Below are 17,629 nucleotides of genomic sequence, written 5' to 3' on the forward strand. Positions count from 1 at the left end.
TTTCATTAATTTAAATTAGAAAGCAACGCACATCGAACCCATTCACCAAACTGTTCATCAAACAAATTACTTTGTTAATTTACACACTTAAATGATTTCATTACGACAAAAGGAAAGTACACTATTTGCAATAATCATGATTTCATAACTGTATAGTATCACCAAAAATATTTTAAAATGTCTATTATTCTGAATTTGGAAAACAGAAAAACTAAAATAAAAGAAAGTACTTATACCAAGTCCAAATTGGCACAGTTACGGCATTGGGTCACAGGCCCCTATACCTTTTTTTTTTTTTTTTAATTGTTTTAATAAATACAAAGTAGATTCCAAAAGTACAACTGAATCATCAAAATACAACAATTAAACAACAGTTGAACTCCAGGCGTCACCCCAATGCACATGAGATTCACTTCAAATTGCAATCATCCACCATTCCTACATAACCAGTTTAGACTTGCTACATCAAGGAATAAATGAACCATTGGTTCATTCTAATTTAAGATTAAGATTCCCAATTTGTCCCACAAAGATACGGGCATGACAAGAACAACTCAAACAAGAAGCTGCACCGTCCAAAAAACAACGAGTGAGCCTCCATGTCCTCTTTGATTTTAGAACAAAACGATAATATAACCAGATATCTTGTCAGTGCTGGATTTTGGTACCAGATTGCAGACCCAGTTGAACTTTGCTCGAGAAATGGGCTTCCAGCCTGCAAGCCATTCAGAAGTTAATCTATTCGCCGTCTTTGGTGAGTTTTAATTATGGAATAACATTGGAGCAACAAATAGGCACGACGGATTCAAGGAATTGCCTGGTTGCACATTTAAAATAGATTGTTTCAGGGGAGTTATAGGTGCGGGCATTAAGAAACATCCTCTTGACATCCGCAACAAACATCTCAAAGGTCACATAATATTGCTCTGACTCCACCCGCTTGGACAGCGTTTTCAAATCTGCATTAGCATGCAAGCACTATAGTCTTAACACAAAATGGGCAAGCAACACTTAACGGGATTTTCTCAAAAGTAACAAGACAATAATGAGAGAAACCTTATGTGCCTGACTCTTGCAAACATCATAACAACAATCATATCTAACCCTACGTCAAATGTTACTTTGTTGTAGACAGATGGCCAAGGGTTGTTCTTACCCATGGGATCTTTAATGATGTCATAGTAATCAGGTACATCACGTGCGTCAACTGGATCTTTGAATGGCCAAGCATCAACATGGTCGTGCATTGCCTGCTTAAATGGAGAATTATTATCAACGAGGATATAAAATCAAATACTGAACTGAAAGCAATAAAATGAAAAGAAAACTGGTTTGCCAATAAGAGAGTATTTACAAAAATCAATTCTTCAGGTTTCCCATGCATCATAAAATAATAAAAGTTTTCTGCTGCTCAAGATCAGTCTAAGTGAATCTCAAGTATCCATAAACAAAATATTGCCAAGTTTTTGACATGAAAACTAGACAGACGGATCCATCAGCAGTTCCTCATTATTTTTAATAAGATTTTTAGTTGTAGTAAATTCCATTTAAAAACAAACTGATATTGGGAATTTGAGTTTAACTTGCAGTGAGAGTATTTAGAAATTGATTGCACCTGTTTTGTAAAGGGCTAAACTGGTCAACTGAAGACTCGGGCAAAGTTTGAAGAATTCTAGAATTATTGAAGTGGATAAGAGATGCAAGAATGATATCCAAATAAGTTTAATGAAGGATGCCATGACTCAATGGATGTCAGGCAGAGAATCAAATCAACACTACTAGAGGAAAGAGCAAACAAGCTAATTTTCCACTTCAACCAGTTCTGCTTAGATTAGGTATCTGCTACCTTCCATAATTTCTTGGAACCTGTGGGTTTTAAGGATGGCAATTTTTACCTGATCTGAGCAGTATTTGACAAATCCAGTCAGTTTGGGGCAGGTATGGGTTTGAAATTTCAGCTGACAAGGTGAATATGGAATATGGACTGGGGAGAAAATACCTGCATGGGTATGAGTATGGCAATGGGAACCCTACCCTACGGTACCTGCCGAACCCCTATGGGGAAGGTATTTAAAATACCACAGAGTAGGGTGGCAGGGATAATGTCCCCTACCCATACCCAACCCTGCTATAGATTTTATATATATATGTATATATATTACAACTCACAGGCTCAAAAAAAGGCCCAAATCAGATATATTTTAAAAAACTTAAAACCATTGTTGTTAGAACACATGATTCACAATTTGAATCATGTGATTCAGTACAATTTTGAACTAAAACAATTCAAATCTATAGGAGAATCAAAAATTGGAAAGAATCGGAAGTAAATTAGTGAATCAAAAGTGAATCATGAATTGGTTGAATTTTATCAAACCAAAATTTAGAAATAAAATCAAAAAAATCTGAGCACCATTCATCTTCTAACGATATTTATACTTTAGATATGTTCAAGGAACTTAAGCCTATGTTTGGGAGAGAGTAGGGTAAAGAATGGAACAGTACATAAAGGAACGAAAAGGGTAAAGGAAGTAGCGTAAAGTTTGTTATCTTTCCATTGTTTGGAGAGAATAAAATGTAAATAAGCGTAATATAACTTCATATTATTTGGATGGAGAAGACAAAACAGTAAAAAAGAAAAAAAAAAGTTACAATTATACTCCTTTTACTTTCAAAATAAATAAATAAGTGGAAAAATTATAAGGGTAAAATAGTAAAAACAATAATATATTTATAAATATATTTTTTTTCTGCTCCTTACACCCCAAATTGCGGTGTAAGCAAAATAAGGTACGGAGGGGAATGGGAGGTATAATGCACCTCCTTTTCCCTTCCCTTCCATTATGAAACTCTTATCCAAACAAGGGAAATGATCTCCCATGCTATCCTCAATGATAATGGTGAAGGAGAAGATGATATTGATGATAACTTTGACCTTGAGGTTGATTAGTTAGAACTTAGGAGATAATGATCTTAATAATTGATATGCTATTATTTATTCTTTTCGTACTTAACGATATACTTTTAGGATATTAGATATTTTATATGAATATTTATTAATTTTTTGTTGAGTAATATGAGATTTATGTTTGAATTTTATATATTTATTAGTTTAATATATATATACTGAATCTTACAATTCGATTTGATTCTCAATTCTTGATTAGTAGCAAAATCAATAAATTGATTCAAGATTTGAATCTTTATTTAACAACTATGCTTGAAACCTTACCTAGTTATGGCATCTCCTGCTTCTCACCCTTGCCATCAACAAATCAAGGTGATATTTTTTATTACTTAATGTATTGGAACAATTTAAAATATTATTGTTAAATGTTGTCTCGAGTATATGGTATAAGAAGAAGATGATGGTAGTAGCAGTGAATGATGGCAGTTTGCTAGAGTTCCTTTTGAAGATTTTAGATAGAAGTTGTAACCTAAACTGTAATTAGTTATAGTTTGGGGGTTAAACTATAAATATCTAATAATATTCATTGGAATATCCACCCACTATTATAAATAGAGGACAAGGGGTAGCAAATGAAGAGAGAGTTCTCATTTTTCTATTTGTAACGAGTGATGATTGTTTCTGAGAGAAAAGCTAGGGCTGTTAGCTTTGTAATCTTGGGGGAAAACAATTGGGGTGCTCGGGAATAGAAAGGAGAGAAGGGCCGCTACTGTATTGCTCGATTTCTGGAAATAAAGACTGCTCTCAAGAGGATCTTAGAGGCTGGATGTAGTGCCATTCACATGGCATGAACCAGGATAATCTTGATGTTCTTGTGGATGTGTGGTTTGTGTTTCTTGTTTGGATTAATTCTGTTTTCTGTTGATTCTATTAAATCTGTTCCTTAGATCAAATCCGTGAGTGTGTGAGAGTAAGTGTGGTAGAATTTTTGTCCAAGAAATTAGTTCCAGCAACCCTAGATATAACAAATTGGTATCAGAGCCTATTTCTAGTATCAAGATTCATCAAGATTTCTTCTGTTTTGATTCTCGGTCATAGAATGGTGTCAAATAATGGCTGCAACTAGGTATGACATAGAGAAGTTTGATGGCCAGAATGATTTCGGCCTTTGGAAGATGAAGATGAGGGCTTTACTAGGAAATTTAGGGCTGGAAGAGGCCTTAGGCAGTGAGGAAAAACCACCAGAATCCCTTACGGGTGAACAGAAAAAGGAAATCTGTGATAAAAGAAAAGAAATCAACAAGAAAGTGATTAAATTCTTTCATTGCCATGAAGAAGGGCATATGAAGAAGAATTACCCAAATAGGAAGAAAGAATCCCAAGAAAGAACTAGCCCCGAATGTTCAAACACCATGTGTGGTTTTAGCTATGAGAGTGCGGATGTCCTATAGTCTTTCTAGGTATGCAGTAAAAATAGCATAGGTCCTAGGGTTAGGGTGTAATTCTCATAGGAAAAGGGTATTTACCCATAGAGTCATGGTGGAGGGGGGAATGGTTTGTCTAGGCATCAAAGTAAGGTTAAGGGAGTTGGAGATGGGAGAATAGGATGCATGGTGGAGCTATTCCAGATTATTAAGAAGCTGTAAAATATATCCCTGTTGTTATAGAAAGCTTAATGTCCTTATGAATAATTAGATAGTGAGAATTGAAGTCCTAAGAGTTACTAGGATCTCTTAGAGAGATGGAAGCAACCCTCAAGAATAGAGGTTATGTGGTGCATGTTTGCAGATTCTGTGAATAAGCTGCAGCCTCTACAGGATAGCCTATGATAAGGTTAGGCTGTGTCATTTGTTGAGGATGGCTCACAATGGTGAGCAAGGACTAGAAAAGGTATCTAAGACTAGGGATATTAGGGGAGGGAAAAATTTGCAGGTGTATAGGAATAGAAACCATGTAGCTTTGTCTAGGTCTCCAAATGTAGAAGTCTCCAAAATCAGTAAATCCCATTAGAAATCAGTTTCTAAGATGTTTTGGGAACCTATCTAGGCCTTGTCTCATGGTAGAGCTAGGCGAGGTGAACCTAGTGGAGATGGTATGTCCCTAAGGAATTCCCAAGCGTATATGAGCTTGCTGGAATTAAAAATAAGCTTGCTGGAAATTGCTTCTGGTATGAAAAGTTAGGTGGAGTAGAGTTGTGGAATAGGTATGCCTAGGTCTTCAAAAGCTAGGGTTCTTACCTATGTGGGAAAACTCTACCAATAGGACATAAAATTAGCTGATGCTAAGGGCAATGGATGAAATCTGGGATGCTGTGTAAAGAAAACAGCAAGGAGAAACCTTTGGGAATGTCCTAAACTAACCTATGAACCAGGGTATAGCAATAGAGAAATCTGAAAATTTTTTGGTCATATTCATTGTGTAAGCTTGGGCTAGATTGTGAGAGGGAGGAAGCTAGTATAGCTTTGGCTCTTGCATTGAGGGTCCTTGTGAACAGTGAGGGGAAAAGGGTGTGTGCAAGGGTTGTCTTGTATGGTGAAGCCCATGGTTGATCAAAATCTGGATTAAGCTCAAGTAATCTACCAGTGAAGTATGGAATGTTGGGTTTGAAGGATGCTTAGGCTCAGGTTTGAGTGCTAAGGAGCAGGCTGGTAAATAGAACCTCTTGTATAAGAAGAGGTGATGCACTCTTGTCCAAATGAATGGCATGGAGCCATGTAAATTTGGGGAGAATGTTGGACTTAGATGAAAGATCCCTTAGGTTAAAGGGATGGAGTGCTGTGAAGTGTCTATTTGAGAATTAAGGAAGGTGCTGGAAATGGGGAAAAGTCTAGGAAAAATGCTAGACAAATGGCCATTGATTAAAGCAGCATATGAAGGCTTAATTTGGATCAAATAGGTATCACTAACAGCCATTATCCATGTGGAAACTAAGAGAAAAGTGATCTTATAGTATAGCCAAGGAATAAGAGGCTAGAGGGAAACGTAAGCAAGGATTGGTTGCTTAGAAGGTCTCTCTAGGTATGAGATATGATAGTAGTTCCTCAGGTAAGATATAAGATTGGAAGAGTCCAAAAGGGTTAAAATTGAGTGCATAGGGAAGCTGTGAATATTCCAGTGGTATGCTTAGTATATTGATGGGCAGCTTTATTGGTATTTTCTCCAAAATAGAACTCTCAAGGTGTAGCTGAGTGTTTAGATCAGTGTTTGAGAGTGTGGGAGGAAGCATAAGCTGGGAAAGACTAAGGCATAGAGATTGGAATAGGGTTTGGACAGCTTAAGGCAGAGCCTAGGTTACCCTAATTGTAAGCATATCTTAGTAGACTGATAGATAGAGATGAGCAGTCATGTTTGTTTGAAGTAAACATTAGAGAAAGTCAGTGGTAAATCCTAAAAGGCCGGTTTTGGGAGCTAGGAGGAAGTCTAGCAAAGTTAAGGCCAATCCAGGAAAGGTTCACTGTGTTGTGATGCTGTATAAAGGTTTGGACACTTTTGGATTAATGAGTATCATTGAGTATGGATTTGGTTTATGGTGGAGTGTACTTAGAAACTATGGAGAAACCAATCATATTGGTGTGAGGAATGTATCCATTAGGAAAATCCCTTGAGGATAATATCTAATGAGAGTTGCAGGTTTAGTTATTGCAGCTGGAATTTTATCCAAAGGCGGTCCATTGTTATGTCTTACAGCATTAATTTGTTTTCTTTGATGTTTGTTTTGTGTTTGAGTGATCAGGTGCAGCGTGAAGAACCTATGAAGCAGGTTCATTTCATCTATTGGAAGACCAAAGCTTGGATGGATGAAGGTTGAAGTATACTCAAGACAATGGTGGAGAATTGTTAAAGGTTGTCTCAAGTATATGGTATAAGAAGAAGGTGATGGCAGTAGCAGTGAATGATGGCAATTCGCTAGAATTCCTTTTGAAGATTTTAGATAGAAGTTATAACCCAAACTGTAATTAGTTATAGTTTGGGGGTTAAACTGTAAATATCTAATAATATTCATTGGGATATCCACCCACTATTATAAATAGAGGGCAAGGGGTAGCAAATGGAGAGAGAGTTCTCATTTTTCTATTTGTAACGAGTGATGATTGTTTCTGAGAGAAAAGCTAAGGCTGTTAGCTTTGTAATCTTGGGGGAAAACAATTGGGGTGCTCGGGAATAGAATGGAGAGAAGAGCCGCTACTGTATTGCTCGATTTCTGGAAATAAAGACTGCTCTCAGGAGGATCTTAGAGACTGGATGTAATGCCATTCACATGGCATAAACCAGGATAATCTTGATGTTCTTGTGGATGTGTGGTTTGTGTTTCTTGTTTGGATTAATTATGTTTTTTGTTGATTCTATTAAATCTGTTGCTTAGATCAAATCCGTGAGTGTGTGAGAGTAAGTGTAGTAGAATTTCTATCCAAGAAATTAGTTCCAGCAACCCTAGATATAACAATTACAGTAGTTGTTTTAGCTTTTTGCTTGCATTAATGTTAAAGATTTATTTGTTATCAAATTTTGTGAAGTTATTTAAATTATAAATAAGAATTTATTAGAATAAAATATATCAAGTATACAAGTACCTATTGGGTACCCATTATCCTATGGGTATGACGATGGAGGGTTAAATGAAATACTCTAAGAGTATAGGTACGAGAAAAGGACAAGAATGAAGATCTGGCTTGGGGGATGGGCTGAGGGGTTACCTACCCATACTCTCCCCCATTGCCATTACTATGGGTTGAGTGATGGGTATGGTGCCTTGACTTGCATCTATTATTAATATATATCTGTTTTTATTTTAATATTACCTCTTATTATTGTACAATAAATTAGTTTGTGCATTTAGATTCTAACACACAAGCAATTTGGCTGGGGGCTGAGTTATGAGTTACAATCTTGTATTCACAAGCTTTGGTAATAAGAATTGGTAGCCTAAACTAAGTGCTTTTGTTTTTCTTCCCGTATAGAATTTCCAAGTTAAAAAGATATTTGTCTTGTGTGTTGCTTCTAATTTGTCTTAACATACAACCAATGGTCTCTCGTGTCCACTAAATTAATAATTTAATTCATCAAGAAAGTTGAAAGATAAGCCCACATCCTTAGAATTTCTTAATTGGTATGAGAACTGTGTTCACACATAAGTAAATAAATATACATATTATATGTTCTACTAAGAGTATATTGTATATTGTATGTTGTAGTTAAGCAATGATTCACATCAGCCAAAATAAAGTGCATCAAATTTGTATATTTTTATTTGATGAAGAACAAGGAACTCATGCAACATACCCTGCATCTATTGGCACATCTTCTGTGTCCAATAGTATCAATAACCGCACATACAAGCCATATTGACTTTGAAAGTGTTGATGAAGATACAATAAGTGTTATGTCATTTGTACTAGATTAGGATTTTGTGTGTAAACAGATAGTTCATGTATACTGGCATTTGTATGTTCCCTTTTCTGTTTTAGGGTTAGAATAAGTATTCTTCTAGAAGGTATGTTTCTAGAAGGGCAGCTGACCTATTTAGTTAGTTCCGGTCAGCCGATCAGTTAGTTAGTTAGCGTAACTCACGACCTTATAGTCTATAAATAGGGATCGTGGGGGCAAGGTAGTGTGTGCGCTTCATTCTGAGAAAGCGTTTCTGTTTCTATCTTGTGGGTTGGGATTGATTGAGAGGTTGAGAGAGTAAGGCTGGGGATAAGTCTTGTAATCTCAGGAATCCATTTAGCTTTCAGGGTATATGGGCTGGGTGTAGATTTGGGCACTCTTTGTAATCATCCTAATGGTTGTTTCAAGATAGTGGATTGAAAGGAGGCAGCTTCAGTCTGGACGTAGGTCTCACTTTGAGACCGAACCAGGATAAATCTCTTGTTGTTTATACTGTTTTCTTTGTTCTTGTTTTGTTCGTCCTATCGTTTGTGTTCTTGGAAGTGTAGAGTGTTATTTCTGTGAGTTATCTGATTGTGAGAGTCTTGGGGATCGCTGTGTTCAACTCTAACAATAAGCAACAGTATGAGGACCAAAATCAACATCAATTGGAAAACCTAGGAATAAAGAACAAGAAAAAGATACCCTTAAAAAGAGGCAACTGAATCTGCTTTACTCAATCAATTGAAAAAAGACGGAACCATTGCAATAAAGGACCTCCACATTCTTGTTCTTGGGTAGAGTCCAAGCCTCAAACAAGAGGAGGTCTACGTTTTAAGATTGATCTATCTAAATCTAGCAAGATTCTTGAGAAACTTAATGTAGGTAACAAAAACATAGTACTGAGTGTTTAAAAGTGTCCTCTAGATAAACAAGGCCTAAGTGGCATAAACAAGGCCTAAGTGGCATAAACAAGGTTTTACCCACTGCATTGAGGTAATAATTGGACAAAAGACACCCACACCCTTGGGATTTCTCATTTAAATCTTTAAAAAAAAGGCAGTTGAATCTCGAATTTGGATTTTCAGCTTATACGTAAACTAGTAAAAACAAGTAGCCATAAGAAACAGGCATCTGCATCAACAGAACTACAGTAGCATATTACATGTTCCAGGTTGTTACTGAAACACCTACAGCCATGAAAAACAAGGCACACACCTAAACATCCACAAAAAAATAATAGTGAAAAACTTATATTTTAACCAAAATCAGCAAGTGCAGCATACAACAACCATTAATTAATCACACCTTTCTGCTTCGCCTGCAGTTCCGTTAAGTACAACCAATTGCAGAAAAATTCTTTAAGAATATCTCTCATCAACATAGACGAACTTTGTAGTACTTAAATTTTTTAATACAAGTCAATTTATCAAAATATAAAGCAACCACAGAGAAGGAAGCAAATAATTTTGAACTTGCCTTTATAAGTGAGCGCATGAATGTAGTCAGAGATTTTTGATTTAAGGCACCATCACCAGAAGCATTTACTGTTTTAAAACGAGAATGACCCCATTGATCAGGAGTCCACCCTGCCTCCCCTGTTATCATTATCACCAACGAAATCAGGTTAGATTTGCAAAGCACAACAAAAGGTCACATGGAAATACACTCTATTTGCAGGAGAGAGGAGAGAAAAGAAAAAGTTCACAAAGGTTGCAGAGTTCAGGAAACAACAATAGAGAAGTGCATGCATCATCTGTCTCAAAAGAAAAAAAATTCATTGATCAAGTTTACAAGGTTTGAAAAAGTCCATGCACTTAGAAACTAAGATATGACAAGAATTCAGGGAAAACAAAACATCCAAATGAAGTAGAAAACAAATTGAAAGCATGGGAAACTTACTCAAGCCAGGAAATTCCTCAACTTTGAAGATTTTTTTAGGAATACCAGCTTCTTTCTGAATTTAAGGGAAAAAAAATAGAGAGATATTGATCAGAACTACAATTAAGCATCGATATATAATTCACAGATGTGTTAAGACCACTTTTTACAGAAGGAAAAGAGTATTCAACTTTTTCAAGGAATTTTTTTTTTCAAGTTTCCTATAAATAGATGTACAAATAATATCTAGCTGATTTAGTGTGTCATGTACTTTTAAGTCCTCTGTTCTGACTGAAATTTATGCCAATGGAGTCAGGTTTTAGTTTAAGTTGAAATATGCTAAAGCAGGAGCGCAATTTGACATCTTACATTAGAATTATTGAGGCATCTAAATTCTAAACAGGCCTGATTCATGCAAAACTCCACATTCAACCTCAAAATTATGTAAAATTTATCAAACATAGTTTAATGTTGCTCAAGAAATCATCATATTGATCATCGCAAGTGGAATTCATAAATTGGAGATGGTTTCAGGTCTCAGAAGGAAAGGTGTAGAAAAAAGGCAATATCAGATTCTTTCAATGTATTTCTTATAGAGACAACTCACCAGACTACTGTAAGAATAAATGTTGATATCATTCGAACATATCATTTGGGAAAAACAAGATAGGCTTTCAGTATGAAGAACAACTACGAACTTTAGTGCTGTTTTTGTTTTCTTTCCATTTTCAATTTACATGTGTGAAAAGAAAAAAAAAAGTATGCCTTAGCCCCTTTGTTTTCCATTGCTCTCAATGCAATCAAGCTTTACCCAAGAAAAGGGCAAAAAAATAAATAAATAAATAAAAAGAAATGATGATGACGTATATACCTTCTGAAAATCAATCCCAGGGTAGACAATGTGACAATTTGACAACTCCCTTATCTTTTCATCAATTGCCTGTCATTACCAATAAAATAGAACTTTGTCACAGATCAAACAGAAAAGCACAAGTGGAGTTTACAGCAAAGAATGTCTCCTTCAGCTAGAATTGCCTAGCACTGAATAGATTAAACCAGTTCTGTGCAACTGTTATAAATATTAAATTGTTGTTTTAATTCAATCGTCCATTGACTGAGAAAATTTTATCCTACCTGCCTCTGACGGCGTATCATAGTTGATAAATCAGTGTATGGAAGCTTTGGATCGATTTTGCATTCCATAAGGATTCCTCCATCATAATCTTTAATGTAGCTGGAATAAAAAAGAAATAGAACTTAGTCAAAATCTTTAAGTTCAAAAATGACTAACTTCTCACAGACAAGACCAAAGAACTAAGGTTTTGTTAGGACTCCTATTAGTCACACCTATCAAAGGCGTAGAAGGAGAGGAATAATAGGGGCAACCAAAGGAATTGATTCAGGGGCAAAAGAGCCAAAAGTTGGTTAGAGGGAAACATTCATTCACGTGGCTTAAACAGAATGAGGAATAGGCATAAAAAGGAAGGGAGGAGGAGAGAGAATGCATTTGGGGAATTTTTGAAGAAGTCGTTGGAGAGTAAGGCCCTCTCAAATAGGCCTGTTTTGTTTTCTTTCACTGTAGTTGCTTATAGCTATTGCTGTAAGCTACTGTAATTGAGGAATTCCTACTGTTTTAGATCTTAAATTCAATCAATTGTGTAAGGGTTCTATCAGGTTTAAAAATATGTTTTTGCGTATATATAAATGTTTTCAGGTTGCTCCTAAAAAGGCCGTTGTCTTGCTTTGAAGACAGAAGGAAAGAAAAAAGAGAATTCCAGAAAATGTAAATAAGGCTCTGCACTCTCCATATTGTTTCAAGGGTGAAATCCATTGGTTTTATGAGATCATGATACATCTAGTTAAGGCTTTTGGAAGTTACTTCATGTAAACGAAATGCAAACATTTTAACATAAACCCTAACTTTGTAAAGAACTTACCCGTGCCACCGTTCTTTCTCTAAGTAAATCTCTTTCGTAAACCCCTACAATTGATTACAAATGTAGATCTATCGAGTGCCCAGTTCAGAAATATAAACATTAAAAAAATCACCCAACATAAATTAGTAAAAACATTATATGGAAATATTATAACTGCTAGGGAGAACCACATGGGGCAAGTGGCAATTGATTGGTGCTCTTTTTGTAAAGGGATGGAGAACCAATTGATCATCTCCTTTTGCACTATCAAGTATCAGGAGATTTGGAGTCTTAGGGCCCATTTGGTTGGACTTCTGATTTTAGTTTTCATTTTTAAAAATTTGAAAACACGGGAAACAGTGTTTTTAGTTGCTTGTTTTAAAAATGATGAAAACTTGTGGAAGAAATGAGAAGACCAAAAAGGTGTTTTCACATTTGTCATTCCACTTCATTTTCACAGTTTTAAATGGAATTGGAAGCAATGCTAAATGAAATAAAACAACCAAACCTGTTTAATAAAATAACCAACGGCATTATTGTCAGCATAAGTGAGAAAATGAGTTAAGCCATCAACATCACGAGCATGCTGCTTTAAGTGATTCATCAGTCTGGTGCCATAACCTTTTACTTGCTCATCTGATGTAATTGCACAAAAAGCAATCTCCCCGAACTTTTGGCTAGGCAATCAAAAACAATAAAGAGAAAGGTATTTTATATTAGTCAATGGACAAAATTAGCATACTGGAATCATCAATAAATCCACCCTCCTTTCTATATTAGTTATAAATGATTAACACAAAAATTAACAGTCAAAATTCCTGATCAACCAAAAAAAGAAATGGTGTAAGTGATATAAAAATATTGTGCCCAATGCATTATAGGGGACCAATAATTTGCTCGTCTCTTAATTGGCATATTTATGGTGGTGAGAACTGAATATAGGCAAGTATTAAGTAGAGAAGTACATCCACAATATTTGAGCTGTGTCAGCACATACAAAAAAGCTATAAACAGGCAATTTTTTGTTTTACCAAGAAAATTTAATAGAAAGTAGCTACAAGCATGAAGCTTCATGAAGCATAGATGTTAAAGGCGCACGACTAGACACAAGGTGCCTTAAGGCGCCAGTTCAGTGCCTCGGACGGCAAGGCGCCGGGGCGTGAGGTGCACCTCATGAAACCTAGCTTTTATTTAAAACCTGGGCAGCCCAAGTTTTAAATAAAACCTTCAAGTCAGCCGCCAAAAACACTCCCATCTTCCTCCCGAGTCCCCGACGTCACTCCCATCTTCTCCCTCTCCTTCCGACCTTCAAGCCAGCCGTCGGAAACACCTTGGGAGCCGTCGGAAACACCCTCCTCAAACTGTCCAGCCACCAGAAACTTCCATCTTCTCCAGTGCCAGCCGATCAGCCCGATCTTCCTCTCCTCTGTCACAGCCATGGGGGTAATATTGTAATTAGTCCTTCAGTTAGCTGGGTTAGTTACTCGGATGTATGGAATAAAGGATGTAGAGAATCATAGCTAAGGCACATGGCCACTCGATGGGCCAATTGGCTGTTCTAGAAGATGTTCTAACCGTCTCCCTTATAAATAAAGAAAGCTACAGAGGATGGGGATCAAGTAAGAATTCTACATTGATCTTTTCCCTCCTTTTCCTCTCTCAAATTCTGTCTCTCTTAATCCCTCTCTTTCTCTCTTGTCCCTCCCTTATTTCTCCTTCCCACCTATTCGGCCTTCTCTCAATTACGAGAAGGTGCCTAATCAGATCAAGGATCTGACATCCTCGTTGTTGTCAAGTCGTGCCCACCTCCTCTCTTCTCCTCTACTCACGCTCTTCTCCTCTGCTCGCAGCTCACAGCTCACGCTCTTCTCCTCTCTTCCTCTCCTCTATTCTCCTCTGCTCTTCAAGCTGTCAAGCAGCCCGCTGCCCATCGAAACCAGCTGCCATTCTTGGTTCCAGCCTACCCTCTTCTCGGTTCCAGTCTGCTCTTGTGAGTTCTTTACTTGTTTTATTTGATTATTTCTTGCCTACTTGCTTAATTTCTCTTGCTGGTTGCTGCTCTCTCCTTATACGGTTGTTGTTTTCTTCTTGTTATTTCTAGTTTAGAATTTGCATGATGAATGAATCAACTTTTATTTCTAGTTTAGAATTTGCATGATGAATGAATCAACTTTGATGCTGTTAGTTTAGAATTTGAAGATGATGAATCATGAATGATATGCATGTGTTATTATTGATAATTTGATAGTTGTTTATGATTTTACAAGATTTTGAGTTTTTTTTTTTAAATGTGCACCTCGCGCTTCAGGCTCCGGGACCCTTTGCGCGTCAATGCGCCTATGGCCTTTCAGAATTATGTCATGAAGTAAGCAGTTCATATAGTACCTAGTCACATCAATATCTGGCAAAAACATATTACCTGACATAAGGCCGGTATGTTATGCCACCAACAACCAGACTACGTCCAACAACCAGATTACGTCTAACAACCATCACAGATTTGTGGCTCCTGCATTTAAGAGTACTCTAAAACATTAAGAAAATTAATAGCATTTCTAAAATAGCTCAGGGCCCCAAAATAATGCACACTAGCAAGAAGCCAGCTACCAGTCCTATATGAGTCAGTTAAAATCTGGGTGAAACATTTGCCATCTGGATTCCTGGTTTAATGTGTTAGAATATGAAAAGCTTAGCATAAAATTTAAACTAAACTCTCTCTGGCAGCAAAACCCTGAAATTGGGTGAAGGCTCACAAGATAATGGACAAAATGAAAAAACTCAATTTGAATCATGCCACATAAAGTATTCCAAATGTCTATGATGGTACAATACAGGAGATACTTTACATGATTATAGAGTGCTATCAATTATGCTAATACAGGAAAGCATTACATAATTTCTGAACTAAGGAACCATAAAGAAATATAAGGGCACACACTGACAGTAAAACTATTTTAGAGGAAAAAAGACCAAAAGCTCTGTTCTTCACATTTTTTACTTTCAGATCAACATATTTTGAATAATTCTGCAGGTCTCAAATCTAGGAAAATTATGGGAGAAGGAAGGTGTTCTGAAAGCAGTTATCTGTTGTCCTAATCACTGATAACAATAAGAATATTAAACAGGTGTCATTATCTTTTCAGCTGGGGACGCAACACCAGGCTACATTCAAGGTACAAATATTGATATTTTTGAATTATGTTGAATCGTACCATAATTTTTAGTGAAGTTTTCATAAAGCATACCTATCCATCACAAGACGAACAATGTACTCCTTAGGCATGTTAGGAAGTTGCCTGGCAAATATATTCTTCAATCCTATCAACCTGAGGAAGCCAGATGTTGATACATAAGTTGAGCTCTGATTTAATACTGTTAATTTTTGAGGAATAGTTAAAACCTAACAGCCAAACTGGAAAGTGTTACATGCTAATAATGAGTTTAAAAAGCTTGTGAAACAGTGCATGTTAAATATGTAGAGGAGAAAGTAGATTTTGCATGTATATTAAAGAAAGAGAGATAGATACCAAACCATATGCTCATCAATACCATCATTTGAAACACATACAAACTTAAGTCTTCCAGCTTCCTCCTGTCAAATCCACAATGACTGATCATTGACTAAAAATTCAATCAAGGTGAACATTGAATCTACAGATATGTCAAACTACTTGCACACAGAGATGTTGGCAAAAAGTTAAAAAATCAAAATTAATTCTACGACTAAGATGAACATGTAGTCAATGTGTCAAATGATATAGCACAAATTCAATTGAACACAAGATCAGGACCATGTACTCAAGGGTAAGACAAAAGGTGTATCCAAAGAGACTGTTTAGATGCTATTCGGAGCATGTCTTGCACTCCTCATCTGCCAAGTAAGAGTACGTTTACCCAAAATTGCTTACCGAGATAAGCATTAAATATCAAATGCAAATAAAAAATTTAAAAAAAATTCTACTTGAACAAGTCATATATGAATTCAAATATCACAAATTCTCAGCCAGGTTATAGGTGATTGAAAGTCAAAAAGTTTCAGCTGACTTTACAAGCTTGTATTTAGTTTATGGTACTAAATGCCACAGAATCACAGTGAGATGTTAAATAAAAGCACCATTTTGAACGGCTGGGCTAAGAGGGTGACAACTTTGAATTTTAATTCCAACCTCAGCACATGATAATTCCACAACACAAACAATAATGATCACAAGCCTTAAACCAACTAGACGGGCTTGACTAGATGAATTCTATATCTCTAATCATCTTTATCCACGTCCCATATTCTCTATAAGTCAAATATATCCTATTTCATGTAAGGGTTTTCCATCGAGTTTTCTTTGGTCTTCCTCTCCCTCTTTTGTTACAAATTTCCTCCACTCGCCTAATAGGTGTTTTCTATTGATAGTGATCTCACATGTACATATCGTCTTAATCGTGACTCCCTCGAAGATAAGAGATGTCACTCCAGTCTTATTACTTATTCTCTCCTCTATAAATCAAGTTGTTCTCTAACTAAACTAGAACCATCTAGAGTACTTCATTCTGCGTTTACAGCTCAAGTGTTACTATGATGAAGTCGAAACCAAATTCTGAAATGATTCATAAATAATTCCATATAATCAGAATGATAAACCCAGAGGGCCGCAAGGCACAGAAATGGTAAAAAAGGAATGGTAAGATTAACACTTGGGAGGTGAAGAGTTACCTCTCTCTTTAAAGTCTCTTCCCTTGCACAATAAGCACCACTAGTCTGTATATTCTCCGTAAATATACTTTTCACACTATCCTCCTTCACTACAATGCCCGGAACCGAATTCGCGGAGGTTGGTGCAGCGGAACCACCAACAGTTGCACCGTCTTTCGGAACCTCCGAAGGCTCAACCTTGACGGCCGAATTGTCAGTTTTGAGTTTGGTATTTCTGGAAGGCAGCTCAGCATTGCCCAACCTCGAGGCAGTAAAGGTCCGCATCGACGAACCATCGTAATCTTCTTCGTCATCGTCAACCACCTCCTCGGACTCTTCTTCGGATTCAGAGTCGGCTCCGCGGGCGCTGATGCTCTCGAGGTCGTCGTTGGAGGTCAGGGCGCCGTCGCGGGTGTCGGAGAACGATGAGGGGAAAGGCGGCGCGTGGTCGTCCGACGCGCGCTCGCGCTTGCGCTTGTGGATAGAGGATGTTGCGGAAGCCGAGGCCGAAGCTGAGTGGGACGGTGACGGAGATTGTGAGCTTCGAGAACGCACTGGTGCGTTCAATTGCGACGAGTGCGTGTCCATTTTTGTGGATCGAGTAACAGGAAATTCGTCCAATAATTTTAAATTCAGCAAGTTCCGACAGAAAGAGACAGATTAGGGTTTTGGAGAAGTACGGTTTTCCAAAACAGGGAGCGGCAGCAGAGCTAAAGCGGTGATGACGATCAGAAGCATTTCAGTTTGCCTCCGTTTTGGGAGAAACTTGCGAAATCGATTCTTCAGACGGACGGAGTAACGGCCGGTGGAACTGGTCCTGACCGGATAAGAATGGTCTAGAAGGCGATGCCGTGGATCATTTACCGTGGCTCTTCC

General features: G+C 37.1%; 1 protein-coding gene across 1 annotated transcript; it reads right to left on the reverse strand.

Moving 5' to 3' along the window:
* Positions 1-285: 285 nt before the first annotated feature.
* Positions 286-17,625, reverse strand: LOC127796797 (histone acetyltransferase GCN5). Its single transcript, XM_052329194.1, has 13 exons — positions 16,775-17,625; positions 15,597-15,661; positions 15,315-15,395; positions 14,489-14,578; positions 12,578-12,746; positions 12,091-12,134; positions 11,288-11,387; positions 11,025-11,093; positions 10,175-10,229; positions 9,752-9,870; positions 1,157-1,250; positions 818-959; positions 286-715 (listed from the first exon to the last, which is right to left on the reverse strand). Exons 1-13 carry the CDS (start codon positions 17,339-17,341, stop codon positions 649-651), a joined length of 1,662 nt encoding a protein of 553 aa, XP_052185154.1. The 5' UTR covers positions 17,342-17,625; the 3' UTR covers positions 286-648.
* Between the last annotated feature and the right edge of the window lie 4 nt (positions 17,626-17,629).

Source organism: Diospyros lotus, chromosome 3, assembly GCF_014633365.1.
Source record: "Diospyros lotus cultivar Yz01 chromosome 3, ASM1463336v1, whole genome shotgun sequence".
In the NCBI taxonomy this organism is placed as follows: Eukaryota; Viridiplantae; Streptophyta; class Magnoliopsida; order Ericales; family Ebenaceae; genus Diospyros; species Diospyros lotus.

What these genes read in the sequence shown, in the direction of transcription:
- LOC127796797 (XM_052329194.1), bottom strand. Translation starts at nt 17,341, where the DNA reads ATGGACACGCACTCGTCGCAATTGAACGCACCAGTGCGTTCTCGAAGC. An exon ending in TGATACGCCGTCAGAGGCAG is followed by an intron (nt 11,094 to 11,287) that starts GTAGGATAAAAT and finishes TGGTAATGACAG; the next exon opens with GCAATTGATGAAAAGATAAG. An exon ending in CATCATTAAAGATCCCATGG is followed by an intron (nt 960 to 1,156) that starts GTAAGAACAACC and finishes ATGCTAATGCAG; the next exon opens with ATTTGAAAACGCTGTCCAAG.